The 27,930-nt window shown below is 36.8% G+C and overlaps 2 protein-coding genes across 3 annotated transcripts; one reads left to right on the forward strand and one right to left on the reverse strand.

Moving 5' to 3' along the window:
- On the forward strand, nucleotides 13,255-15,636 carry LOC109849856 (protein Barley B recombinant-like). Of its 2 annotated transcripts, none has more exons than XM_020419739.1 (2): nucleotides 13,255-13,372; nucleotides 14,485-15,636. In XM_020419739.1, exon 2 carries the CDS (start codon nucleotides 14,586-14,588, stop codon nucleotides 15,423-15,425), a length of 840 nt encoding a protein of 279 aa, XP_020275328.1. In that variant the 5' UTR covers nucleotides 13,255-13,372; nucleotides 14,485-14,585; the 3' UTR covers nucleotides 15,426-15,636. The 2 variants fall into 2 exon arrangements, with proteins under 2 accessions (XP_020275328.1, XP_020275329.1); XM_020419740.1 differs by having other exon boundaries at nucleotides 14,514-15,636.
- Nucleotides 20,215-26,885, reverse strand: LOC109848363 (transmembrane 9 superfamily member 3). Its single transcript, XM_020417820.1, has 7 exons — nucleotides 26,675-26,885; nucleotides 25,770-25,810; nucleotides 25,093-25,678; nucleotides 23,457-23,594; nucleotides 23,118-23,274; nucleotides 22,480-22,964; nucleotides 20,215-20,667 (listed from the first exon to the last, which is right to left on the reverse strand). Exons 1-7 carry the CDS (start codon nucleotides 26,818-26,820, stop codon nucleotides 20,448-20,450), a joined length of 1,773 nt encoding a protein of 590 aa, XP_020273409.1. The 5' UTR covers nucleotides 26,821-26,885; the 3' UTR covers nucleotides 20,215-20,447.

Below are 27,930 nucleotides of genomic sequence, written 5' to 3' on the forward strand. Positions count from 1 at the left end.
AACGTTTAGACAAGACACAGTGAGACAACAAGTTTTCATAATTAAAAAACGACTGAGACTAAGATTTTGTTTCGCAAAACTGGGCCATTTCAGATTTTGGCATGGTTAGCCGGTTTTTATTTTTCTCACACGTACCCTGGAATCAGAACGAGTCTGGTCTAAACCAAATTTGGGTTAATTAAGGGGGCCGGAGTTGCCAAATTAACACAATCTTAATTAATTAAGACCGGCTTATGCCGCATTTCTAAATGGTGTGTTACTGGCGTGACAAACATTCGGCATGTAGTCACGATGTGAGTGTGTTGACGATCAAAATTGATGCCTAGATAAATATTTTGTCTAGTGGTACACTAGTCAAGAACGGGAAGAGACAGAAGTTCCCATTTAGAAATGTCTCACTGTTTAGATAGGAAATTTGATTTAAAACTTTTTCTACTCTAATTAATACATTGGCCCTAAAGAACTATTTTTTTAAAAAAAAAAATCACAACTTTATATAGGAAATTTGGCCTAGCTAGCTCAAAATTAAGACTACCTAGCTCCACCCGCGGTCGCATTTTCTGGAATGAGATACTCCGCACACCCATCAGTGGTGTGAGTGCCCAGAGCAGCTGACAAGTTCCTCATGCAGTACCTGTAGACATGGCAACATCCTTTTCCTTCCATCTCTCTCTGTCTCTTCTCTCTCTCTCTCTCTCTCTCTCTCTCTCTCTCTCTCTTGTTGTGGAGTGCTTAGCTTTGGGGACTGTGGGTGCTTAAATAGTGGCTTTGTTTGAGCCAAGTTACAATTGTGTTCATGGGATGTTAAGGTATTTACAAGCTTATTTTGTATTTTCAATATTAGTAAGTAGTTTATATATATTTGTTTTTTTTTTTTTGCTAATTGTGTGTGAGTAGAGTGGAATAAAAATTTTAAATTGCGATTTATCTGTATTTAGCATAATTATAGGATAAAGAAGGGAATCCTTTTTCAATACTTCGCAGAATTGAAGTAAAGCAAGCCTTAATTAATTTGGCAGAATGCTAATTTGTCGTAATCCTATATTAAACGTATCGCACAAAACTCCACAGCATTAAGAGCGTTACTGGCTAACAATCCTTGAGGATTTGCTTAACCACGCGGCACGTTGTTGGCGTACACAGTTTCACTAAACAAGTGGCTGCTGAGCCACATACTTGAAGCAGAATTGGATGTTGAAAAGATTTGAGGTATTATTCAGAGATTATATTGCAAGTGGCTAAATACTGATATTATATTTTTAATTTTCAATAAGGACTACATTATATTGACGAAATTTTCCAAATGTGAGTAAAGGATATTGTTTTCAATTTTGAAAATATTTGGAAGGACTAGCTCAAAATTATCGGCCAGTGAACATGGAAATAAGTGATAATTAAGATTATCTTCAGATGATATCTCTATATGTGACATGACGTAAAAAATGTTTAACATCTTGCTCCTGTTATTATATAGTTATATGTAGAAGTCGCCAGCCAGTGAAGAGCTAGTAATTTGGCAATTTGATCTTCAATGTAGCATAACCAAAAAGGAAATTAAAATAATAGCTGGTAATGATAATGATGATGGAGCCCTTATCCCCCTTATCCCAGGGCTATACTGGTGATGGGCTAAGGGTTCTATGGTATGGGTTTGTTGCCACTTTTCCCTGGATCAAAGTCCAGCCCAGGCCCAAGTATTTAAGAGTAGAAAGTTACATATTTAACTAGAGGTGGGCAAAAACCGAAAAAAACCGGTTCAACCGAAAAACCGCCCGAAAAAATGGACCGGTTAACCGAACCGTATTAAATGGATGAGAAGAAATCTCTAAACCGTCCGAACCAAATTAAATCGGTTTGGATCCGGTTTGAACCCCTAAACCGCCCAGAAAAAAACCGACCCGAATTTTGTTGGGCGGTTTAGAGACTAAACTTATACCTCAAAACTTTTCCTGTTATCATCCAATAGATTCAAACGGCGCAAAGAGCAGTTTCAAGGAATGAGTACAACAATATCACAGAAAAATATCCTTGAGAACTAAGTAAAGATTCAAATCAATCCAGAAAAAGTACAACAATATCACAGAAAAATATCCTTGAGAACTAAGTAAAGATTCAAATCAATCCAGAAAATTTGGTATGCACATGATGCACTTACAAAAGATGCATATGCTACATTATATGAACAATATCATACAAAACATCACTCCCCCGTGTAATTAAATAAACTTAAACTTTAGTTAAAAAATTTCGCAGAAAAGATCTTGAGAATTACATAAGATTCAAATCAATCACAAAATGTGTTATGTACATGATACTTACAAGAGATAAGCATGTTGTATTATATGAACAACATCTTTAAAACATCAGTTCTCTGCGTAATTATATCAACTCAAAACTTTATTCTAAAGATGATAACCAGTCTAATAAAGCTTTGTTGGCGAGCTCAGAAACCTCATCATGAGGACAATGCCCAGCTTGCAAATTCACAACAGAAGTCTTTATATAGAACTCTTTGCAAATTCAAACCCGAAACAGAACCGAACCGAACTGAACCAAACCGAATTTCGGTTGGGCCTAATATTCGGATGAATGGGAAAAAATCTGGATCTGGATGAGAATTTTGAGCATCCGAAAATTTCGGATTGGATGCGGATTGGGCATAAAACCGAACCGAACCGAATATGCTCAGCCCTATATTTAACTATCAAATTGTTGGTTTAAAAATTAATCAGCCGGCTTTGATTGTGGAGGGCACATGAAAATGTTGTGTTGCATTTGATGAATGTCGCTTCTTAGTAGTTTTGCGTATAATCAATGAATTCACCCATTTTTAGCTAGTTCTTCTCATACCAATAGAAAACGATGTCGTCTTAAGTGGAAAGTCGTCATTTTGATATTGGTTGATGTAGAAGTGACAAACACGGCGAAAAACAGCTCAAGAAACAAGCAGGAAATTGCCAGGCAGCTTGACGGTCGATCGCAAGATCAGCTGTGGTTGACCGACAAACGTGCACACTACAGAGTGTATTTTTAGATTTATGTCCGGTCGACCGCGACGTCAAGTGCGGTCGACCGCGACTCGGGTCTGGGCCTCAGTTTTTGTTTTCTGACTCGTTTCGTTTTGTGTTGATCTATAACCCTAAACCTGATTAATTAGGGTTAAGTAAGGACGATTTGAGCAGAATTGAGAGAGAGTATTGTGCATCCTTTGTAGGAGGATTTGAGAGAGATCTAGAGAGCTTTGTTTGTGGATTTTTGAGTGATTTTGTAACCATATTTGTATTTCTCTTCATCTCTATTAGTAAGAACTCTCCCCTACTTGCCCCATGGACGTAGGCAACTTGCCGAACCATGTAAATTCGTTGTCTTGTTATGATTTGTGATTTGTGATTTGTGCTTGTGTTTGGTTGTGATCTTTCTCGTTGTCTTGTCGTGCACTATTTGGCTTTCGAGCTTTGCTGCGCACAACAAATATCGTACTTCATGATTTGTAGCCCGAATAAAATCAGTCTATCGTTTACCATTTAAAAAAAAAGTAGTTTGTTTAAAAGTTATAGGCAGCTAGCTATGTATGAATTGTTAACTAGCAGTACATCTTAAGTATTTCGTATGTATGTATGTTATTAGAGTATAATACATGTATGTGTGTGGTTACACACGTATATAAAATGCTAAACTATGACTATGCATTCATGTATATGAATTCGTACCAAATATCATTTAGTTATCGTGCATACAGCATCCAGCTGTCGAGGCCTCCACCTTTGTTTTTTAGTACAAGAATAATATAGAACTCATCGTCCGATTAGAATTACTCATAAGTGAACTCACGAGGAAGCGGTTATAAGTAAGTTTTTGTTGTTTGGTATGTGACTGCTCTGAAGTTTGTTCCGGCAAGAAATAAAAGACTTAATTAAGCTTGTAGGTATAGGGGCTGTTTGGCTCGTTTCTTAGATACAGGGAAATGCATTTCCATGTACAAAAACACAAGTTTTGAGTTTTCCAAACTTTTCTAAGAAATAAATTGTTTTGTTTTGGTTCGCAAAAAAAATGATGGGACCAATGTATTTATTTTTCTTGTGTTTGGTTCACATAGAAAAAAAATGAAAAACTTTTGTTTATATGGTAAAAAACCGACGTGGCTGCAGTTTTCGTCGATTTCACGAGGTTGAGGAAGGAATTGGGGGAGAGAAAAAAATCTGATGTAGCGGCGATTTTCACCGAGTTTCCCTTATTCAACCCTAGCGAACCAAAAATGGGGGAAAAAAAAGAAAACAAACTAATAAGGATGTATAATTTTTTTTAATAGTTTCATTGGTAAATCTTTAACGTCAAATCTAATCTAATAAGGAAAAAGAAAACAAACTAGATGCATGGAATCATCCAATTTTATTTTGAGTAGTCGGATCGAGCATGACCCAAATAGTGAAGAGATCAATGAAACAGGTTCACGTATTCAGTGAATCAGCATCCGGTCAATCATCCCCCGGTCGCAATCTCGCCGTCATGTCCGTCTTCCTCCTACAAATTAACCTGTACTCTCTCTCTCTCTCTCTCTCTCTCTCTCTCTGTCTCTCATTAATAAGAAAGATTGCTTATATTCAGTGGCGGATCTAGAGCCTTTTTAGTGGTGGTTCAAAATATGTGTTAATTTTTTTGTTCGAACGATATCCCTTTGATGCAATGATACTATAAAAACGTCCTTGTAAAGTTACATAAAGTAAATCTATTACATACGATTAATGAATGTATAAATTTTCATCCTAAGTAAACTAACTAAATCATTTGACATTAGCATACAAGCTTGGACTTAAGACTCTATACTTATGTGAGAGAGAGGGATGATGTGATACTAATTTCTTGTTAATTTATCTTCTATATTAAAGAAGCTTTATTATGTGAATTGTGAAATGTATAGTTTTTATGGAGGTTAACAATCAAAACAAATGGTAGATATATATTTGAGGTAGATATATATTTGAGGTGGGATTGCATAACAAATGGTAGATATATATTTGCAAAATTTCAGGTGGTTCAAGTGAACCACTTTGAACGTGAATAGGTCCGCCACTGCTTATATTCATATTATTTGATGGCTCGTTGTTGTTTTTTTTGTCAATGAAAGAATTTATTCATTTACCAAATGAAGATTTATGTATATCAAAGTACTCATGACATGAGAGAGCATAAAGCTTATGCGAGGATACTCAAGGAAACTTAACTAAACTACAAAAAAAAACAAGAACAACTAGCACCCCCTATAGGGATAAACTCCATTCTCTGAACTCTGTCGATAGGGAGTTGTTATTGAGGATGATAGTCAAAACCTCAATTTTGATGCTTCTAATCAGATGAGCAGCACTATGATTTTCATGCTTGAAGATTCTACTGTTGTGCTCCTTCCATATATAGTACACTACAGCTGTAAGTATCATTCTTTTGGTTCTTTGCTTAAACCCCTTCCCTTTTAATCTGCAATTATACAAATTTATCAGCAGATCCCATTCACATGTTCTCCATTTGTATTTGAGCCACTCCATGATCCCATTCCAGACCTCTTTTGAGTAATTACATCTAAAGAAAAGGTGATCACGATCCTCTGTTTCAGCTCCAGAACATAGCCTGCAAATGTTAGTTTGTATAACTCCTCTCCTTATCAACTTGTCTTGTGTAAGAAGTCTATTCTGGACTGCAAGCCACAACACAAAGGAGTGCTTTGGATAGTTTAGTTTCTCCCAGACAGTTTCATGCCATTGCACTTTGGTTGTTGTTGGACATAGGCATTTATACGAACCAGAAAGATGAACTTTAGGAACTTTGTAGCAAGAACTGATCAACAGTTTCAGATTTTCAGCTCCTCCATACAAATTTAACATTTTATCTCTGACTTTTAAAAGTTGTTTCCACATCCAAGAGTCTCCATTTTTCACCTCAACCCGCCATATGTCCCTGTGCTTTATGTGCTTTAAATAGGTTTCATGAACTCATTTGATCCACAAAGACTCTTTGTTTGTATGAATATACCAAAGAGTTTTTAAGGCTGATGCATTGTTCCAAATTGTTGTTGAAAAAATCCTTAATCCACCAAACATCTTTCCAAGACAGATTTTATCTCATGATACTAGTGGTGTTTTGGAGACATGATCATTTTCCCCCCACAGAAAATTTCTACTCAGCTCATCAATCTTCTGGAGAATTCTTACTGGGAGAACATAGCTGGAAGTCTAGAAAATTTGGATTCCAAGTATGATGCTTTTAATAATTTGCAACCTACTAGCATAAGATAGGTTTTTGTGTTTTGACCAGGCTTGAAATTGGCTAGTTATTTTTGTGAATAAAGGACTGCAATCAACATATGATAATCACTTGCATATTAGAGGAATCCCTAAGTATTTGATTGGAAATGTACCTTAGAGAAGCCAAGTTGTTCATGAATGGAGTCCTTGATTGAATTTTCCACCCCTCCATAAAAAATAGAACACTTGTTGGATTTGCTTCTAAAGCAGAGGTTGCACCGAATTTTGAGATACATTGATATAGCCTCTAAACTAAATATGAATCCTCATTGCTGAACAAGAGAAGGTCATCTGCAAAAATCAAATGACTGATCTTAAGTTTTCCACACTTAGAGTGAAACTAGAATTTTCTGTCTTGTTTTAACTGGTTGAGACTTCTAGAGAGATATTCCATGCCAAGAATAACAAGTATGGAGACAAGGGATCTCCTTGCCTTAAACCCCTTTCACCTTTAAAATGTCCATGGAGAGAGCCATTTAGGGAGATAGAGTATTTCGGAGAGGTTATATAGACCATGATCCAATTAATCATGCTGCAAGGAAAGGCCATGCCAGATAGCATCTCTTCAATAAAACTCCAACTGATTGTATCAAAAGCCTTCCTTATATCAATATTCAACATGATTCTTGGAGATATATGTTTCCTCCCATGGTTCTTTATGAGCTCATGAGCTAGCATGATATTATTAGTAATTTGCCTCCCTTTAACAAATGCACTTTGAGCCTCGCCTATAAGGAATCCTATGACAGTTTGAATTCTGCTTGCAATGATTTTGAAGATAAATTTGTAAAGGCAATTACAGCAGGATATAGGCCTAAAATCTGAAGGATTTTTGGGACAATTTACCTTTGGAATAATTGATATTAGAGTTGATTGCACCCAAAAGTTTTCCTGTCTTGAAAAAGTCTTCAATGGCTTGTGTAACTTCATCTCCAATTATTGACCATGAAGTTTTATAAAAAGAGGCACTAAAACCATCTTAACCTGGAGCTTTGTTGTCATGAATTTAAAAAACTGCTCTTCTAATTTCCTCTTTAGAGATTGGAGCTGATAAATTTCTAGCTTGAATTGTATCCAGACAGGGGCCATCGTGAATGATATTGATATCTGGTTTGTCAGTTGCTATAGCAGTCCCCATGAGGTTTTTATAGAAAGATATCAATTCATTCACAATATCATCCATTTCTGTAATTCTGACACCCAGATTATTATAGAGAACTGTAACTCTATTATGGTGTCTATTTACTTTAACAACAGAGTGGAAGAGGCTAGTCGATCTATCTCCTTGAAGACTCCATGTTATTCTTGCTTTCTGATGATAAAAGGACATCTCACTGGCCAACAGCTTATTATATGAAGAGATGAGATTTTTTTCCTAACTGATATAGCTGGAATTTAGAGGCTCTCCTTGCAATTTCTTTTGAATATCCTCTAAAGCAAATTTAGCTTTTTGAACCTACATGCTAATATTGGAGAAATGACTCTTGTTGAGGTCTTTAAAAGCTTCCTTCTTAACTGAAAACATATTATGCCCCTCAATGTGCTTTTCCATATAGCTGAAACTGTGGGAAGGAATTTTTCATGCTGTGTCCACATTTTAAAGAATTTAAAAGGCTTCTTTCCTCTAGCTTCCTCATCATATATAGATACTAGAGCAGGAGAGTGGTCTGAGAAGCTTGAAAGCAAAAACTCTACATGACTAAAGTTATAAATGTGGATCCATGAGTCATTGACCAAAGCCCAATCTAATCTACTCCAAAACCTGGTAGCAGTGTCTTGTTTGTTGTTCCAAGTGTAGAAACATCCAGTGGTTTTTAAATGAGAGAGATGGCAAACATTAATGAAAAAACTAAAGTCAACAGTGTCAGTATCAGTGAGATTTGTACCACCAAGTTTTTCCTCATTTGAGAGCATAGCATTAAAATCACCACATAATAGCTAAGGAGTATTCCCAATAGATTGGTGCAAAAGGGATAATTCACTCCACAGACTTTTCCTAGCTTCCAAATGGTTGAAACCATATATTGATGAAGTAATACAATCAATTCTTCCATCTTTAGATTTGACAATGCATGTTATATGCTGAGGAGAGGAAAGTGATACATGGATGTCTAACACATTTGGATCCCATAATAACAAGATTTTGGCAGTTCCAGTATTGTTCACATTTGAAAACCATTCCCAGTTTCCAGCAATTTTCTTTGTAATACTAGGTAATTTTCTATCCTTCAATTTTGTTTCCAGGAGAGCAATAAAAGAAAGGTGATATTGTACAAGATGTTGTTTAACTAAGAGCTGTTTAGGAGATTTATTTAGTCCCCTAACATTCCAAAAAGGCATATTCATTTTAGTTTTGCCCTCCTCTATCCAAAGTAGAGGGATCAATGTCATTTTCCATATCAATCAGAGGAGCAAAGGAGTACTTTGCATTATTATTGCTTCTTTGTATTTGTTTCCATGAAATTTCATTTAGAACTAAACTGCTAGAATTTCCTTCAAAAACAGGCTTAACATGCACAACATGTACAAAACTATTACTCTTACCAGAATCTTTGTATCCTGGGACTATTTCCCCCTCAATTGCTTGTGGTAATCCCTTTTGCTTGGTGTTTGCATTAGAGGAAGGTAGAACATGCACAACCTGCACAAATTGCCAATTGTTCCTGCCAGAATCCTTTTCTCCTAGAAACATCACAACATCCCTTTCATGCACCAGATTTTCTGACCTTTGGCATTCAGAATTGGAGATTTCAAAGCTAGTGCATATCCCATATTGTATTTTTCCAAATCAATCATTATCAGACCTGCTTTTTCCAACATATTCATCATTAACAGTATGGTCATTATTCATTTTTTGCTTAGGAATCCAACTTTGAACAACAGGATGTCTCCTACAAAATTTTGTAGCATGCCCAAATTGCTTACAATATTCACACCATGTTGGCTTATGCTCATAAATCACTTTTTGGTAAAAATTTGTTCCATTAGGTCCTTGGATTTGAATTTTATCAGGTAGAGAAGAGGGCATGCTTACTTCAATAAGAACTCTCGCATAGGCTAATCTATGCCTATTTGTTGTGAGTTTTATCCGTGGTGATGGGGCGGCCAATGATACTAGCAATCTTGCTTATGCCTTTTGCATTCCACAAATTAAGTTTTAAAGCGGGCAATTGAATCCAAACAGGGTAAATACATTCCTTTGTTTTTTTCAAAATCTTCACCATTAGACGAGGGCTTCACTAATAGAGGTCTAGAACCAAATAACCATGGTCCATTAGTGAGAATATCATTCATATCATCTGCATTCTTGAATTTGAAGAGAAACAACCCAGCTTTAAGCAGAGAGAATTCAGGATTAGCCAAATTTGTCCACACTTTCTTAACAAAATTTTCCATGGCTTTATATTTAGCATGCAAGCCTAGAAACTTGCCCAACTAGGGAGAATTTCCAAATTGAAGCTCCTTCATTCCACTCTTCATCATCAAACAACATTGTATCATCAACTTTTGATGGAAAATAATTCAACTCTAATCCATTTCTAGGTTTTCTATTATCAGTAAATAAGCCCACCCAGGATTTACTTGTATTTCCATCTTGTACTAAATCATATCCAGATTTCTCACTAACTGGATCTAAATTGACATTTCCCTGATTTTCAGTTGAATTTAAAGAAGAACTCAATGGAACAATAAAATTTTCAGATTCCAACGGATTTTCACTAGTTGAATCAGTAATCAATGGAACAGGATTAGGATTTCTTGAATCAGAAAACAAAGGAGTTTCAAGATCAAGATCATCAACCCAAGATCTTCTATCTGATCCATTAGTTTTACCAAGAGAAAGAGGAGACTTACATAGATTCTGATCCTCAAGAATCTCAGTCATTAGCTTCTTCTTCTCACCACGAGGACCAGTTGAACCCATAATGTCTGGGCTAAATTCTTCATCATCTTCATCAAAACTGGTGTCAAAATGATCAGCAGGACTCGAAGAACAATGCTAAGGATCTTCTTCCCACTAGATTTCTTCTTCTTCGCCATTAAAACCTCAGCAGAGGCGTAGGTTAGCAGAGCCCAGATCGCCTGCTAACAAACACCATATCTCGCTCTTTTTTAATAACTCCTAGCAGATGAACTTAACCTTGAATTTTAAACAAAATATACTAATGGCTCGTTGTTTGAGTACTATAAAATTTATTTCGTCAAGAAGGCAACATTTGTCAATGCGTTTTTGAGAGATTTATTAGTGGGTTCTTTGAAACTATGAAAAGTGTTTGATTTTTGGTCTTAACATAAGAAGATGTTATTAAATTTAGGATAATCAGCACTTAAATTCTGAAAACTTTCAGCTTTTTGCAGTAAAACCTCAAAAACTTTCAAAATCGTAATAAGCCCCAGTAACTTTTGGAATTGCAGAAAACCCAATAAGTTTCCATGTTTTTGCAGATAAACCCCATAAATTCAAACCAAAAAACAACATTAAAAAGAAAATTTGAAATTATTGAGGGTTTAGTGTAATCTACCCAAAAGTTATTCATGGTTTGTTGCAAATGTTATTGGGGGTTTAGTTTGATTTTAAATGTTGCTAGAGGTTTACTACAAAACGCTGAAAGTTGTTGTGGGTCTAGTGTAAGAGAACTGCTAGCCATAGTCACGAGTGGCTCCCCCTCACGCTGTGGCTAGATTAGGGAGATGTGTCATGTCCTAGCTACAGCGCAAATTAATGAAGAGCAATCACGGCTGCAGCTAGCACCACTCTTAGTGTAAATGACCCTTAAATTTAAAAAGATGTGCATTATTTGAAAAGAATTATCAAGAATATGTTGTTAAATTTGAATATTGTTAGATTTTAAAGGAAACATGGTTGATAACAAAGAAAGCTTGAAGAAGGGAAAGAAGATGGAAAGACTTTGCTTACTATATGGGTGGGATGAGTGATGATGTGGTACTTTAAAGGTACTAGGTAACCCATACGAGTGGCTTAGTGGTTGACGCTCGAGATATTGGCACAAAAGTCAAGGGCTAATCTTCGTCTATGACATATATATTCTCATTTAATGAGTAAAAAATTCCTCAAGGATCCAAAATATAAGACTAATAGGGGGGACAAGTGAGGTGTCTTCCTCCTATTGGATAATGAGTTGGTCATCATTAATGATGGTCAACTCATTATCCAATAGGAGGGGGACACCTCACTTGTCCTCCCTATTGATCCCATATTTTGGGTCTCTATAGTAAAGCTCTTTATTGAGTACTAGTTGTTACCCATCTAAATTAATATTCTTGTATGAATGTTAGGCTTTTGAGTAAAGAGAGATGATAAAAATAAGTTTTTTTTTTGAAAGAGGGAACAAAATAAATGATTTATAGGAAATTGAAAGATAAAGAGTAGTGATTCTCAAGATGTGGAGGGTAGTGCAAGATGAGAACGTGGATAAAAAGAATATTAGTTATTAAATGTTGAATCTCTAACAATTTGCCATGTGGTAAAAATATGTAATTAAATTTATATTTTATTAGTATAGTATTGATTAATTAGATATTGCGAGAATTATGCTGTTCATTTGTCCCTAGAAGAAATAAAAAATGACACTACGTCGTAAATGTACACATTCCTCAAAGGCATCCCAAAAGTATTGCTATGATATTAGAATCTATCGAATTAGACTATAGTCTTACAAGGAAATAAAAATACCCTCTTAGAAAGAATAATAAAGGGTACGTACACTTTACAAAAACCACAGAATTATGTACTGTTTCCCATGAAACATTCCTTGAACTTTATTTATTCCATTGGACTCGAAAACTTTGATTCTCCCATATAAATCTTCTAAACATTCAATATCTCAAAACTAACACGCATAATAATAAGATTGACAAGCATCTAAATCGAACGTGCTTAAGAGAAAATACTCCAATTGAAGGGAGACGGTCAGTTGTTGTAACCAATATATACGTCGATCTCTTGAGAGAATACAAATCATCTCGGCACAATCTTTACACGAGCCGATTGTTCTACTTCATACAAAAGGCAATATAATTTCTAAGTTGTTTATGAACGAGAACAGTCTAGTCGCATGAGCTCTGATTTGATCAAAATTCTTCTGGTAGAGGGGAGAATATTGTTGTTATTTTTGTTGTCCCAATAAGTTGGCCCGTTACAAAGTGGCCCAGCTTCCCACTTGATTTGCCCTAGCCCCATCTATCCCTCTCTTCATACCCGATGGTACTCAACCCTCTGTTAGCCGACCCCTCTCCATCATGTGTCCTGCGCTGCCGCCGCTTGGAGCCCATACCATGTAGGCCGGCTCCTACCATTCGAACCCTAGCTTGTCCCTCCCGTGTCGGCTGCCCCCTTCTTCTATTTAAGTCGAAGGGCATGGTAGTAGCTCGGTGTGGGAAGAAGAGAGGAAGGAGGAGGAAGAGAACTTGAGCTTTGTGCTCTCACCCTTTGTGCGATCCTCTCTTCCCGTCAAGCCCTTTGTGCAAATCCCCTTTCCTCTTTGTGAGTGACTTGTGTAGGGTAGATCAGTGGGTTCCCCCTTTGTGCTCATGGTGGTGCACAGTTGAAGGAGATCGGACTGTTAGAGCAGGCTTCTGAGCCAAACAAGACGACGTCGATCCTCAACAAGAATAATGACATTTTCCAATTTACAATGTTAAGATCAATGTAATTAGATAATTAGATGTTAAAAAAAAAAAATCAGACTTATGGGGGGGAGAAAAAGGAACAGACAAAATGGTTGCCTCTAAAAATTGAAACCAAACAAAAGGTGGTACGATAAGATAGATCCATGCCTCATGCTTGAAGCAATAGATAAGCAAGCGCGGTGAGCCTGCCAGAAGACAAGGCCTCCCTTTGTTTCTCCTTTTGGACCGCCTCCCATAAATAAATAAAAGAAATAAATAATTCTTTATATCCTTAAAAACTTTATAAACTATTGGAAATATTCGCATTTACTAAGGTCTCATAGATAGATATATAAAAAAATCTACCTTACCCCTTCTCTCTCCTCTCTCATCTTTCTCTCTCCTCTCTCACCATCAGGAACCCTAGAGAGCCATCTCTCTCCTCAGTAAGTCTCCCCTTCTTGTTACTTTTTATATTATTATTATTATTATTTAGGGAAAATAACAGGAAAGCTCCGTCATTTTTTTTAAAATTTTTTTTGATTCCACCCCCCCAAATTTTTCATTTTTATAAAGATCTCACCTTTGAACAGTGGAAGCTACAATCTTCCCTTATGAATCTCAGAATGTGGATTAATAGGGTGATTTTGGACAGTTGCTGCGTGTTTCCCCTCAATTTTGAAAACTAGGGTTTCTTTGTTTTCCCCTCTTTTTTGGGGGTTTTGATTTGCTCTTTGTTGTTTGGGCTGGACTTAAATTGGATTAATGGGTTTTGGTGGGAGATCAAGATGGACGAAATACGGATGAAAAGTTTTGATCTTTTCGTCATTTACACCCAAATTCTCAACGATCTGCTAATTTGGCACTGGAATTTCCTTGTCAAATTTCACCCAGTTCACCGATTTACTGTTTTTGCTTTGAGTATAATTCATTTGGTCAAAGTGGGTTTTATCGTAAATTGGTAAAAAGGTTTCTATTTTGATCCCATTTTGCTGAAAAAGGGAGAATTTCCTGATTCATACTATGTTCAGAATGCTTACATTTTAGCTGATTTGATCCTAATACCTGAAATATGATTCATCTGGCGAAGTTAGGTTTCCATTAGTAGTATAAGAAGCAAAATGGGCTCCCACGGGTTGATTAAAATCAATGAAAGTTCCATTCTTTTGTCTTCTGCATCTCACTGTGCAGTTTAAGTTTCACTTGAGATTGCATTTTCACTATAGTTACCCCCCTTTTTTTTCCTCCCTTGATCAGGTAGTTGTTTGTGTGTTACTGGTCTATTAGAGAAATAGTTTTATAGAATTGCAATAATAGAATGATGCAACAAAATCTGGTTGGTTAACAAACCAATCTTTTTGCCAATTTCAACCAAATATAGTTTTTATTTCTTTTCTTTTGGGAAGTTAACACTTCTAAAGCTTGGTTTTACACTAAAGTTGTTTGCTTGTTTGTTTGTTTGTTTTCGTTTTTTTTTTGCACTCACTAGTTAGATATTATATATGCTATGTGCTTGCATTCCTTTTTATTCATAGCTAGAAACTAATTTGTTTCTCAGGAACATAAAACGATTGAAAATTTCTTTAGATGGGTGATCAGAATTATTAAAAACACCAAGCATTTCATCAAGATATCTGCAACACTCCCCATTTGAGTTACATGGATGACGACGGAGGACTAAACATGCGGAACTGGAGCTACTTCGATCAACCCTTGAAGGGAAGCCTAGGGTTGCAACTCATGTCCAATGTGGCACAAGACCGTGACACCAAGCCTCTCCTCTCCAATGGAGGATTCCTCCACAGAGACTGCGGAGTTGCAGAACCTTCCGTTCCTATGGACTTCATTAGAGATAGTTGGATCCATCACAACCGAGATCATAACAAAATCCTTCATGTTCTTCCTATGAATCACCATCAAAGTTTTAATATGATCCCTGATACGTCTGCATCACAGACTATTCAAATACTACAGCCTCCGAATCCACCAAAAGAAGAGAAAATCCCGCAAGTTGATAATTTTAATAACCATATTGACACTCCTTCAAAGAAGAAGAGGTCTCAAGGACGACCTATCAAATCTCCGAAGCAGAAGAAACCTAAAAAGGTTAATAATCATGGTAGAGATGATGCAGATAATGTTTCTATATCTAAAGGGAAGATTAAGAAGAGTACCGCTTTGGTAATCAATGGAATAGATTTGGACTTATCGGGTATTCCACCTCCGGTGTGCTCTTGCACTGGAAACCCGCAACAGTGTTATAGATGGGGATTTGGTGGATGGCAATCTGCCTGTTGTACTATGAACATTTCAATGTATCCACTCCCAATGAGTGCAAAGAGGAGGGGTGCTAGAATTGCTGGGCGAAAAATGAGCCAAGGTGCGTTCAAGAAAGTTTTGGAGAAGCTTGCAGGAGAGGGGCATAATCTTTCAAATCCGATTGATTTACGGACTTTCTGGGCGAAACATGGGACTAATAAGTTTGTGACTATCAGGTAAATGTGGCCTTAGTGTTGAGTAACTGCTGTTGTAGCTGTTTAATTTCATCCGATCATATTTACATGCTTTTGTCTTTTTGAAGGGTAGATGTGTTGAGTAATGTGGACGGTGATGGTCGCTTGTTTATTGTTGGCAATCTTTAGTTTAACAGAGAACTATGCTGTCTAATTTAGGTGGCTCTTCAATTAATGGTAGAAAGTTTTTCTCATTAGTTTTGCTCGTATTATTATTCTCTCATACTCATCTACTCTTTGAGAAAATTATTATGGTTGTTTCTTGAATAGTACATGTTAGAGCTCTTGTGGATAATAATAATCTTATAAAGTGTTCCTCTTGGAAAGCATACTGCTACTTTTGGCTTTAATCTAAGTTCATTTTCTTACATTAATTAAGTGAACATTTTTTTTATTGAATTCATTTCATGCTATAGCTTTTGCGAAAATTTCAAACGCTGCAATAGCTTGATAAGCTCTGTACGAGAGGGCGAGGCAGTGCTTCCATCATCACTTTTATGCTTATTTGTTTCATCTTAGCTAACTACTATTTTAATAGTTTGATGTTCATCTTTACTGGTTTGATGTCATCATTATTAATAACATCTTTAATGAGTTTATCTTCAAGAAACATGCTATCGTTATCTCGTCAATTCCTTAGCTGGAATTAGTAAAATTCTATTAGATGTACTTTTTGCTGCTATATAATCCCCGATCCATGTGGATGACTATTTTACAAATTGATGGAGAGGATTTGGTAGAACTCGATAGAGAATGAAGTGGGTAAGCTATACAATTGACGTTTGAGAGAGATTGTTGGAGAGTTATTATCCTATGGTTGAATATCTTAGAGGATTTACAACATAATGTACGCTCGGATGAGTAATTAAATATCATTACTGATTCACTAGGAAGTAATTTTTGTATTTTAGTTTGTTTCATACTTCATAGTAGTACGTTCTAGTTTGTGCTGATACTCTTTAGTGAGTGCTCTACTGTCTGCAATATAGATTTCCTGCATAAATTTTTGGGTTAATTGTGGATGGACCTCCTGTACTATCGCCTAGTTGCCGGTAGACCCCTTGTAGTTCTATTGTTACAAGCGAGTTCTTTTTACTCTCTTACCCTGGGGAGGTCTATTTGTCACCCAAAAAAAAAGTTCACTTTCTCTGAGTGTCAAAAAAAAAGTTCAATCACATCAACATTTGTTGTTGTTGGGTACAAATGTTGTTGGGTCTATCTGGAACAATAGAACTACATGGGTTCTGGTTGCACTGTGTGGTAAGTTAGAATTCACATACTGAAGAATAGGGCCTGGGCAAAGAATGAAGCCATGTATCATACATGGGCCCCACCATTTCCTTTTGAGGAGTGAAAACTTATTGATTTCTTTAGGAGAAATGATTGTAATATGCATTTGCTTTCAATACCTTCACTGGCAGTAGCTTGCTTGTTGCTGTCAGCCTCTGAGCTGGAAAATTGAGGAGCTAACCAAAGAAGTTTGTTTCGCCTTTATGAACACATTAGGTGGGGGACTTGTTGTGAAGTTGAGGCCCTATATTGTAAAATTTGATTTGTGGGCAACAGGATTTGTGTTGGTGACATGCTTATATGCAATTCAATAAACATAGTGCTATGTGCCATGCTTTCCAACGGCCTGTTTCTGTAATTGCATCTCCTATGATTTCCTTCACAAGCTCTTGGATTGGGAGGATTTTTCAAAACCATCCGCTTTTGAAATTTATTTTCAAAAAACGACCCATTTCAACCTTAATTTCAAAAACCGACCCAGTTGGATGAAACTGGGTCGGTTTTTGAAAAAATATTCCCAAACGTCAACTCCCGTGAAGTTTTTTCTCATAACAAAACTTCACGGGAGTTCAACTCCCGTGAAGTTTAGGAATTTTTTTTTCAAAAACCGACCCAGTTTCAACCAACTAGGTCGGTTTTTGAAATTAAGGTTGAAATGGATCGTTTTTTGAAAATAAATTTTAAAAGCGGATGGTTTTGAAAATTTGTTCCTCTTGGATTGTGATGAATATTGAAGTATGTTACCCTTAACCTTCAATGTTTTGAGTTTTTTGCGCGGTGTGCTGATAATTGAAAAATATCTATACATACATAAATGTCTATAATAGCGTCGAATATTTCGCCATGTGTGAACCCAATTGCTTACTGTTCAAGTGTGGTTGTTTCTTGAGCCCAACTACTGTTCAAGTGTAGTAGTCTCTTGTTCGATAAATTTTGCGAATGTGTATATCTGCTAGTTTATGTTTCAACCTTTTGCATACATCAGATGGTGGGAGGAATATAAGCAACTCCACGAAAGTAACCATTTTCGAGAACTGATAATATACAGTAGGACTGCCTTTGTGCGAATTTGCTTTTGTATGGAAGAAATATGTGACAGCTTGGTGGCGTGACATATTTAAAAGCTTCTGTATGAATTTGCTCGGACTTTCCACGGTCTTTAAAAGTCTGAAGTATCCCTAATTTTTGAAGGGGACAAATTTCCGATACCAACCATATTTGAACTTTATTTTTAAAAAATCGACCCATTTAACATTTATTTAGCATTTTCGATCTAGTTTTAACCAGCTGGTTGAAACTGGATCGAAAATGCTAAATAGGTTGCTAAAACTTTACGGGATTAAGGATCCCGTGAAGTTTTGGACAAATTTAATCATGTGGCTAATCAAAAGAGACTTTACGAGATTGAAAATCCCATAAAGTTTTCCTTAATTTCCTATCAAATATCTTCACGTGATTTCTGGTCCCGTGAAGTATTTTTTATTAGCCACATGATTAATTTTGTGCTAAACTCCAGGGGATTCTCAATCCCATGAAGTTCTTGCGACTTATTGAGCATTTTCGACCCAGTTTTAGCCAAACTGTGTCGAAAATGCTAAATAAATGTTAAAGAGACCGATTTTTAAAAATAAAGTTAAAAATGGTTGGTTTTGAAAATTTGTTGTTTTTAAGGAGGAAAGATTGATAGAGTCGTCATATATATAAAGTAAATAATGTACAAAATACACAACATTTAGACTAAACATCTGTATGCCAGTGTAGTTTATCGGAAACGTTTGTGGTACGTTAATCTCTCGTACAAAATTACTTTATGATATCGGAGTGTGAAATATGTTGTGAAATATGCCAAATTAAAACATAGGAAACCCAAAAAAAGGGTTTATGTGCGTGAAAGATTGGCATGGCGAAAATGATACCTTTTCAAGAGATTCTTTTTTTAAATATTTTTCAGCAGTCCTCAGTTCCATCACGATTTTCGCTCAAAAAAGATGAGAGGTATTCTTAAACGATTACTTCCACCAGCTGCATACACTAAGTATTGCGGGCAACACCCCCTCGGCATGCATACAAGTACACACCAAAAAAAAAATTTAAAAATCTAGGAGTTATGGTCTGATTTCAAGCTCTCATACATGCATTAAGAATAGTTTAAAAATAATATGCATAAGATAGCACAGATTTTAAGCCATGAAGAGGAGCAATTTTGGTGAGACGAGCAGCGAGAACAGTCCTACGTTGTTCTTACATACCACAAAGAACGCACGAAATAGGTCGAAACTTAGTACCAAATGACTGAACTATTGCTTTCATAATACCTTACATTCACTGAGGTAGACATAATAAAAGGTCAAAAATACCACTTTAGACTATAAAGTGACACTCACTAACCAATAAGGTCTAAAAAGTGACATCGGTGACAATAACACCTATAAATTGACACACTTAACCGTTTACACCTACTCCGGTCGCTGAATTTTTGGTTTGACCGCGAAAAGTATAAGGTTTTGCATACCCTCATATCTCTCATATTTATATATGTATCCTCCAAATTTTAAAATGTTTATCCACCCTACACACACCATAATCTCCTTCCTCCTCCCATCTATCACATCCTCTCCAATTTCCTCATTCCCAAAATACTTCCGCACTGATTTTCTCCTTCTCAAAACTCCCTCTCCTTCTCTCCCTCCCTCCCTCCACCATCTGCTTCATCCTCTTCTTCTCTCCTTTCTTACTCCCTCTCCTCTTTCCTCCTCAAAATCTTCACCTTCACATTCTCCTCTCCCTCCTTATCCACCCATGTTCCTCATCGTAACCTCTCTCTATTCTCTCATCTCAATCTTCTCCTTCCCTTCCCTTCTTTCCTCTCTCCCCCCTCTCCCCTCAAACACTACCTTAAAAGTGAATAAGGGAGTGGAGGAGAGAAGTGGAGAAGGAAAGTGAGAGGTGTGGGGAGAGAGGTTGAAAAGAAAGAGAGTTTGGTTTTTATGCAAATATTTTAATTTTGATGGTAAATTTGTAAGTGTGAGAGATATGAATAGTATAAATACAAAAATCCATAATTTTCTTGCACATAAAAATTCTGGCAACCGGAGTCAGTTTAAGTGGACAACCACATTAATTTACAGGTATTGTTGTCCCCAATGTCACTTTTTAGATCTTATTAGTTAGAGAATGTGGTATTTTAGCCCATAATAAAATCAAGATTGTTCGCAATAAAAGCGGGCATAATCAATGAACTTCAGGGTTAATCGTGAGCAGACGTCTCTGTAGTTCCATTGTTTTGAACTTACAAACCCATAGCTTTATTTTTTAGGATACACCTCATGAGTGAAATTTTTTTGTCTCTTCTACCCTCAGGGCGTCTATTTGTCGAAAAACAATTTTCTCTCTTTGGATAAAAGCCTCAAAAGACACGTCACCCGGTAAGTATATCTACAAAATAAAACTAGAGCGATAATAAGTTCAAAACAACAATATTACAGTTGGTCTATCGGCAATTAACCCATAACCGAAACTCTCCCTTGGCGTCTGTAAATACACAACAGATAGTACATACCTAGCCTAGCAATCAGTTTGTATAGGGAAAAAAAACAAGCCTTACAAAACATATACTGTTCTATAAATTGTGTATCGTTACAAGATTGTTTAGAACAAAAACAATAGATAACATCTAGAACCAGGTAAAAACTCAGCACCTCAACACTTGGTTGAACGGCTACTCGCACTTGATAGATCGATAAATGTGGCGAACAAACAAGAGGGAAGCTCTGAACCCAACCATGCCGAGCATGAGGAAGAAACCATAGCAGATGCAGGCCATGTACCCGAAGAAGAAGGATGTCTGCATGAAACCTGACATGTCTGATCGAGCATAGTAATAGTACAAGCAGTATGCGTATATGAATAGTCCAGTCGATCCTCCACATAGGAAAGACCTGCAATCAAAAGAGAAGGATAAGCACCGGGTGATTAGATCAATAAGAATGCCTAAGAGATATCAAATCATGGCAAGCAAATGTACCTGCAATGAATTAATTTATAAAAATGGGCTGCTTACTTGAGAGTTTAACTTTCTGTGTACGTTCATGAGAGTAAATTTACTAACCCCCCAAACTTTGGGCTGGGGTCCCACGAAACCCTCCTGAAATTTAAAGATTTTAGGTGCCTTAACAGAACTCCCCTAAACTTTCAAATATCCCAGTGGAGCCCTAGCAGTCCTAAGGACATCGCCGCCCATTATTTTCATCGTGTACGAAATATGTTCTCGTTGATCCATTATCATTGGTGGGCGTTTGGGGCTTTTTCGGGTGTAGGTCATGGGGGGTATGTTTATGGCGGACTTTGTGAGACAGCCCAAAGTTCAGAGGGGTTAGAAAGGTGCAAAACGCTCTTCAATTATGAAAAGTACAATTGATTAGGGGGATCACAGGTCTATGGCCACAAGAAGCTTCCACCTGAACAAAAGCCTTGCTGATAGAAGGGCTTGCAATGTTTAAAGTAGCTGCCCACTAAATGGGTTCCATGTACAAGTGTTTGCTGGTGGCATAGTGCTACATGTTACATTACACCACCGTGACTGCCGTCATTGAAAATTGCATGTTCAAACATTTCCAGGGAAATCTCCATCATAACTCTTATGTAAAGACTCCACAGAGACTAGAAACTGTTTACCATCATGACCTGATATGGATTATATATTTGCTGCTGCAATAACCCATTAAAGAAAGCAATCCAAGTTAAGAAGCTTTACAGTAAAGTTCAAGAGATGCCTAAGCTGGAAACCCCCCAATTAACAGACAATTAACAGACCCCCCCCCTTCTGACAATTGAACAAATTGCTCAGGTTTCCTATTATATTTTCCTATTCTGAAGTTTGGGTGAGCTTTGAGAGAGCCTTTTTGGTATCTTGAAATGTCAGTGCTCATCATCTTTTTAAGGAAGCCCAATTCCGCGTTGATCACTAGGGAATGGCTAGAAACTGAGGGTATACAGGAAGTTAGGGGTTGCTCCTAGCGAGGATAAAATGAGAGGGTATTGCTTGAGATCACTGAGATGTGCATCGGAGGCCATTAAATTTACCAATTAGGATAAGGGAAAAAGTCATAATTAATCAAGATAGAAGGACTAGAGGTAGGCCTAAGAGAACTTGGTTAGAAACTGTTAAGAAGAATGTAATGATAATTATCTTAGAGGAGAAACCCTCAACAGAAGTGAGTAGAAGACTAGCATTCATCTAGCTGGCCCCAAACATTTGAGATAAACACTCTGTTGTTGTTATCCAAAATGCAATGCATATTGCATCCCATAAATTAGTAGAAATAAATATAAGTGATATTGGTTAAAACACTTGAGGACAATTAAAACAGAATGTCTGAGACTGAAACGGGAGGTTTCTAAATCATGAAGACAGGAAAGACCTAGTAAATGTAAATATAAAGTGGAAGAAAAAAAAAGGAAATATGAATTCCCAGATCCACCAGACAATGCGAGGGCCAGAAAAAAGAATGAATATAAACATATAATGTAGTAGAAAATGAATATACTTACTAGTTCGAACACGTAAACAACCTAGGTTATAGAACTCAATTATGCAGCAAGGAGAAACTTAACGAAAGTCAAACAAGCAGATAATAAACACAACAGAAGCAATAAATTGAGCATAACTTTACAAATTAAAAGGATACATATGTGCGTGCAGGTACATGCATAGGTGCACTAGCCTATGAGTAAGGAAAAGACTATCTTACCTCCACCACCACTGATGATCTTCTGCTGCGAGCTGAAAATATGTTAATGCCACAGTAATGAAGGCAGTGACAATAAGAAGGATGATGAAGACGATGAAGAGAATGCTGTAGATCGTGTAAATTTTGTGGCCCCACACACTAGCAAATATGTAGTAGAGTTCGATGTAGATGGCACTGAAAGGAAGAAAACCAGCCATGGCCATCTGAGGGATAGCTCCACGGTACCAAGGCGATGGCGGAATCTCTCTAGGATACTTGGTGGTCCTACAAGGAGCCTGGAACTCTGCTTTGCTGTTTTTACCAGCTATACCACCCACAACAAGCAAAGGCGAGGTTACCAGTGTCCATATAAGAACAATAACAACGATTGTGCCAAATGGCAAAGCTGCCGTAGCGTTGTATGCAATGGCAACGGTGTTCAAGAAGCAAAAAGTTAAGAACAAAGGCCCACAAAAGAGACATCCTGTCAGAAGTAGATTCCTCACCTGCCAGATACGAAGGCAAAATCCATCAATATGAAATTTGAGCCCATAGATGCCTCATGGATGTCAAGAAGTATCACAAAATTGACAGTTATTGGAAAGTCATGTAAAAACCAACATACAATATGTGAGTACAGTGAGCAGTCTACAACATACCCAGTTTGTTCCTTCAAGCTGACAATAGAAAGAAGTGGCGGTGTAACCAGCAATGCCCGATGTAAGGGCATAAATGACAACTAATGCAGTAAAAAGAGCTCCTCGGTTGTAGGGGTAGAATACGCCTACTAGTGCAAGAATGAAAATGAAGATTGTACTGCAATAATTCTAAGAATGAGTAAGATTCATCCAGAAAAATGAATAACAGTCTCGTAGAACTTTAAGTTTAATTCAGTTGACTATATTAAAAATCAAAGAATTAATATCCCCTGATATAACATTTAGTAATGATAATAAACTGATTAAAAATAACCTTGCTTCACGATGATTGGAACTTACAGGGCAAATAGTTGAGTGCCAGAGCCAAGACAAGCAGAGAACAAGGATTTGCTCTTTGGGTACCTAAAGACATCTCCATGAATATATTTCCACCCAGTCTCTTCTTGCTCATCAGCTTCTTCCTCATCATGAGCATATCTTCAGATGTGGAACAAAATGAAGAAAATATGAGCTAATGATCCAGCACTACAAGCATCATACGTAATAACATCTCACAAAGGCATGAATTAAATCATAAACTTTTCTGGCAATGTAATATTTCAAACCATAACTACATATGATTATAATACCAAGGTACCTGTCTAAGCATAGTAGTAATTTTCGCTTAAATGTGATAAAAGGGCAATCAGAATCAGTCCTAATATTCCATTTCTACTCTGCGCACTACTGCAGCAACCACAATGTATAAGTTAAGGGAAAATATCATGCACGTTTACCACATCACTATGACTATAAGGCTATGCGTAAGCCGTTTCTGACTGATAAGGGCCTGCTGAAGATTTTGAATGAAAAAACCGTTGCATACAAAATATCAATCTTTAGTTAAAGTTAAATATGAGCTACTTGAAGTTCCAAACAAGACAATAGATGTCTAATCTTCACGCCTGTCTTGATAACTATCATGTAATGTGTTCAACAGTTCTTAAGCTTCCATTGAACTATGGGAGCATGGAGATCAACCTTAATAGACATTATGGCATGTTTTGATGATAAATGTCTGGGGTCTCAAGAAACTAACAACTCATGTAATTATAAATTTCACGGCTTACATCTAACTAGCATCTGCTTTATCTGCACAAGTCTACCTGTTTAAATGGCATGAATTGGTTCATGCCTTACGCATCCCATTACATAACTAACAAAAAGTAACTCGAGTATAAATAAAACAACAGAAATTATTCCTGCATTCAATAAGAAATAACAGAGAGATGTTCTTAAAATAATTACTACCTAATTATAAAAACTAAATGAATCACACATATTTACATACATACATATATATACATACAAATATACATAAACACGCACACATGCACACACATATAGAGTATTTTATGTACCAGAAATCATATAGAAGACCAATAGCACTCTACATGCTTTTGATATTTGATACAATAACAAATCTTATGCCTCCACAATTCAGTTAAATATGCAATTAAAAAATGTTAATCATCGCACTCCAGATAACAGAAAATGGAGTAAAACATTCCCCATTAACAATATTTTCGTGATTGGCAATTATCTATTTATCGTTCATTTATAATAACTCATGATATTTATTTTCTCATGTCTATGACTCTAGTAGAATGTTTATGCTGAAGTTTCGAATCAAACTCTGTAGGATTTCAACCGTACTAACACATTTTCGACCATGATGAACTGTTTTGAGTTTTGACAAGATTACAATAGTTCTCACCGACGCAATGGTTACTAATCTGAGATACACCAGCATCACAAGTAAATTGAAGAATGTTCTGGCCAAATAACTGGTAAACCATCTTATGGAATAAAAGTCTACAATGAGAAGAAATCTAATTTAATAAAGTCCATAATACTCTAATATAATGGCTAATTCTAGGACCTAACCCAGGGGGGGAAAAGAAGAGCTAATGTTAAGATTTTAAATATTACTCACTTGACAAAGTCATTCTTCAGAACCCTCATAAGAATTGTAGCGAGGAACCCTGTCAAAAGAAGAACTGTGACACACGAATTAATAATCGAAAACCAGTGGATCTCCAAGTGGTGAGGCATTGACGAAGACTGAGAGTATTTCTCCATCCTCTTCTCAAATGGTGTGGGAGTCTCCTTCCACTTAACTGAGTACAAAAACTCAACCTCCACATCTCTGTCCTCGGTAACATCTAACATTGCACTTATATCAGTATGGATATTGATCTCAATCACTCGATCGTTGTTGTAAGAGACATCAAAGTGGATGTGCCTATAAAGGTAGTATTTGTAGTCACTTGGATCAACCTTTCCCTCCTTATCCACCTTTCCAATGAATCCCCAGATGGGGAGATCATCGTAATACATCTGGAAGTAGTAATCCTTTTGGAGGGCACTCCGGAACTGAGCTACATCTTCCTTTGTCAGTTCCTTCCTGCATATGGACTTCGAGTCCAAGTCAACTCGGAAGTCAAGCTTGTAAGGAGCATCAACAAGCCTGTCACCATTCAGAACTTCACCAAGGGCCTCCGATTTGTCACGAACATGCTCTGTTATATATCGGCGCACCAATCAAGAAACAGTAGAATGTGGCATTGAAGATAAAGACTATAAAGGGTAGCATATGAACCAGAAACCAACCTGGAGCACAGAAGGGGAGATCAAAGTATCGATATGTCTCGCTGAAAACATGAAACAACTAAAATTAGTGCATGTACATTATCATTGTGGGCAATAAATACGATTTCCCGTGCTGAAGTCTTAAGAGTATATACAAGTATACAGCACTAATAAAATAAATATCAAATTATATGAACCACTGAATGCTGAACAACTGGGATCAACGCACCGAATTCTTTCATTAGTAATGAGCGCAGTAAGCTTAAAGTATGCGATATCCTCGTATGTGTCCACATAGCAAAAACATAGTATGAAGCGGTGTTCACAAATGGAAAAGTTTGAATCCTTCCATCCACCTTTATCATAATTTCTTTGTGGAAAGATTCAGCTGCTTGGATGTGTTTCTCCAAAAAGATTTTGCATTTCTTCGAGCAAAGCAATTATTAAATAACTTGACATGAAATCCCTCAAATGACAATGAAAAATTATCCCCCATCTCCTTCCAAAGAGCTTTAATAGGAACCTGATTTTAAAAAAGGAAAAAAAAATCCTAGACCAATTCCAACAAAATATATGTAAAAATTCCAAAAAATAAAAAAATCTCAGCTCCCAGCAATTTAGAGAAGAAATTTTCTACTCCCGATGAAATTTGAGGAAAAAACAATGTCAACACTCTCTAAATTTAGAGATTCCCTAGCTTCTAAGTAATAATAACTGCTTCACAAACTAAAGCCACAATTCGCAAATCATAATCTCCAACGAAAAAACCAAAATTGATAAAATAAAATAAAAAAAAACCTCCCCGATCCGAAGTCAAGTCAAAGATCAGTTCGCTAAACCATAGACATTCTCAGATCGAACAACAACAACAACAACAACACATGATCTAAGATCTAGCAAGCTTTCACCAGATTCAAGAAATTTACCTAGGGTTATGGAAAGGGCCGACCTTGTTAGCATAAAAAGGCACCGGATCCCCCGTTTTGTAACGGTGATCTGAAGCGTCCGATACGACTCGGCCGACACCGACACACAGAAGCAGCGCTACGAAAGCTACCGCCGAGTTCTCCATCTTCGGTTCACTTTCTCTCTCCTCTTCGGTTTGATGAGAGAGAGAGGGGGATTGCCGGTATTGAGTGAGGGCTTATTAGAGGGGAGCGCGTCGACTAAAATTGCTTGTATTTTGTCCTTTTTGTGGGTGTAGGATTGTTTATGTTACTTCGAGGGGGTATCTGAACGGGGTGGTTTGTTTGGCCCGTCCGTGAGCTAATGAGATTTGGTGCGACCGTACCGTGATTATTCTATTAATTAGATGTTTTCAGTAGAGACAAAAAAAATAAAAGAAATATTAACAGAAAAATTAAGGGTGCCAGCGAATAACAAAATAGAATTGTATTGTATGCTTATGATTTTATCAGTCAAGGAGGACTAATATACAACTGTCATACTATACATTAAACAAAGCAGTGAAAATATGACCATGTATATAAACTGTAGGTTTTTTACCTAGAAACCACATTTAAAATAAGGTCATTATATAGAAACCACATTTCATTTTTAATTTGTAATACATAAACCATCTTTAAAGTATTTTTTGTTACGATCAAACACCTAGACCCACTTTACGATTAAAGTTAATTGATCCTATCTAACCTCAATTAAGGACCATCTCTCCATTATATTTGGTATTTGGCAACCAAATTATTACCACAACAGGAAAAAATTAACCTAATGGTATGTTTGGGAGTTCACTTATGCCCTGTTTGGATGGAGGGTAGAGAGGGGGAGGGGAAGTGAAATACAACTTTCACCTTGTTTGGGAATTTTTTTAAGGAGGGTAGAGAGGAGGAAGGAAGGGGAACAGAGGGTAAAATTACTTGGTTTTCTCCCCCCCCCCCTGATGTGTTATTAGTATAAAGTCATTTATGTAAATTTACATATATTTACTTCCTTTCACCTTCATTCACCTTACTCAACTCCCAAACAACATATTACAATTCTCTTCCCTTCCCTTCCCTTCCCTTCCCGTTGTTTACCTTTCCTTCCCTTCCCTTAGTAAACTCCCAAACACACCATTAGGGAAGGGAAGGAACAGAAAAAATTCCTCTTCCTTCCCTTCCCCTTCATTACCCCCCAATTTGTGGTGTAACATTTTGGCACAAATTTTCTCATCATTCCTCTT

This window comes from Asparagus officinalis, chromosome 7 (assembly GCF_001876935.1).
Source record: "Asparagus officinalis chromosome 7, Aspof.V1, whole genome shotgun sequence".
Lineage (NCBI taxonomy): Eukaryota > Viridiplantae > Streptophyta > Magnoliopsida > Asparagales > Asparagaceae > Asparagus > Asparagus officinalis.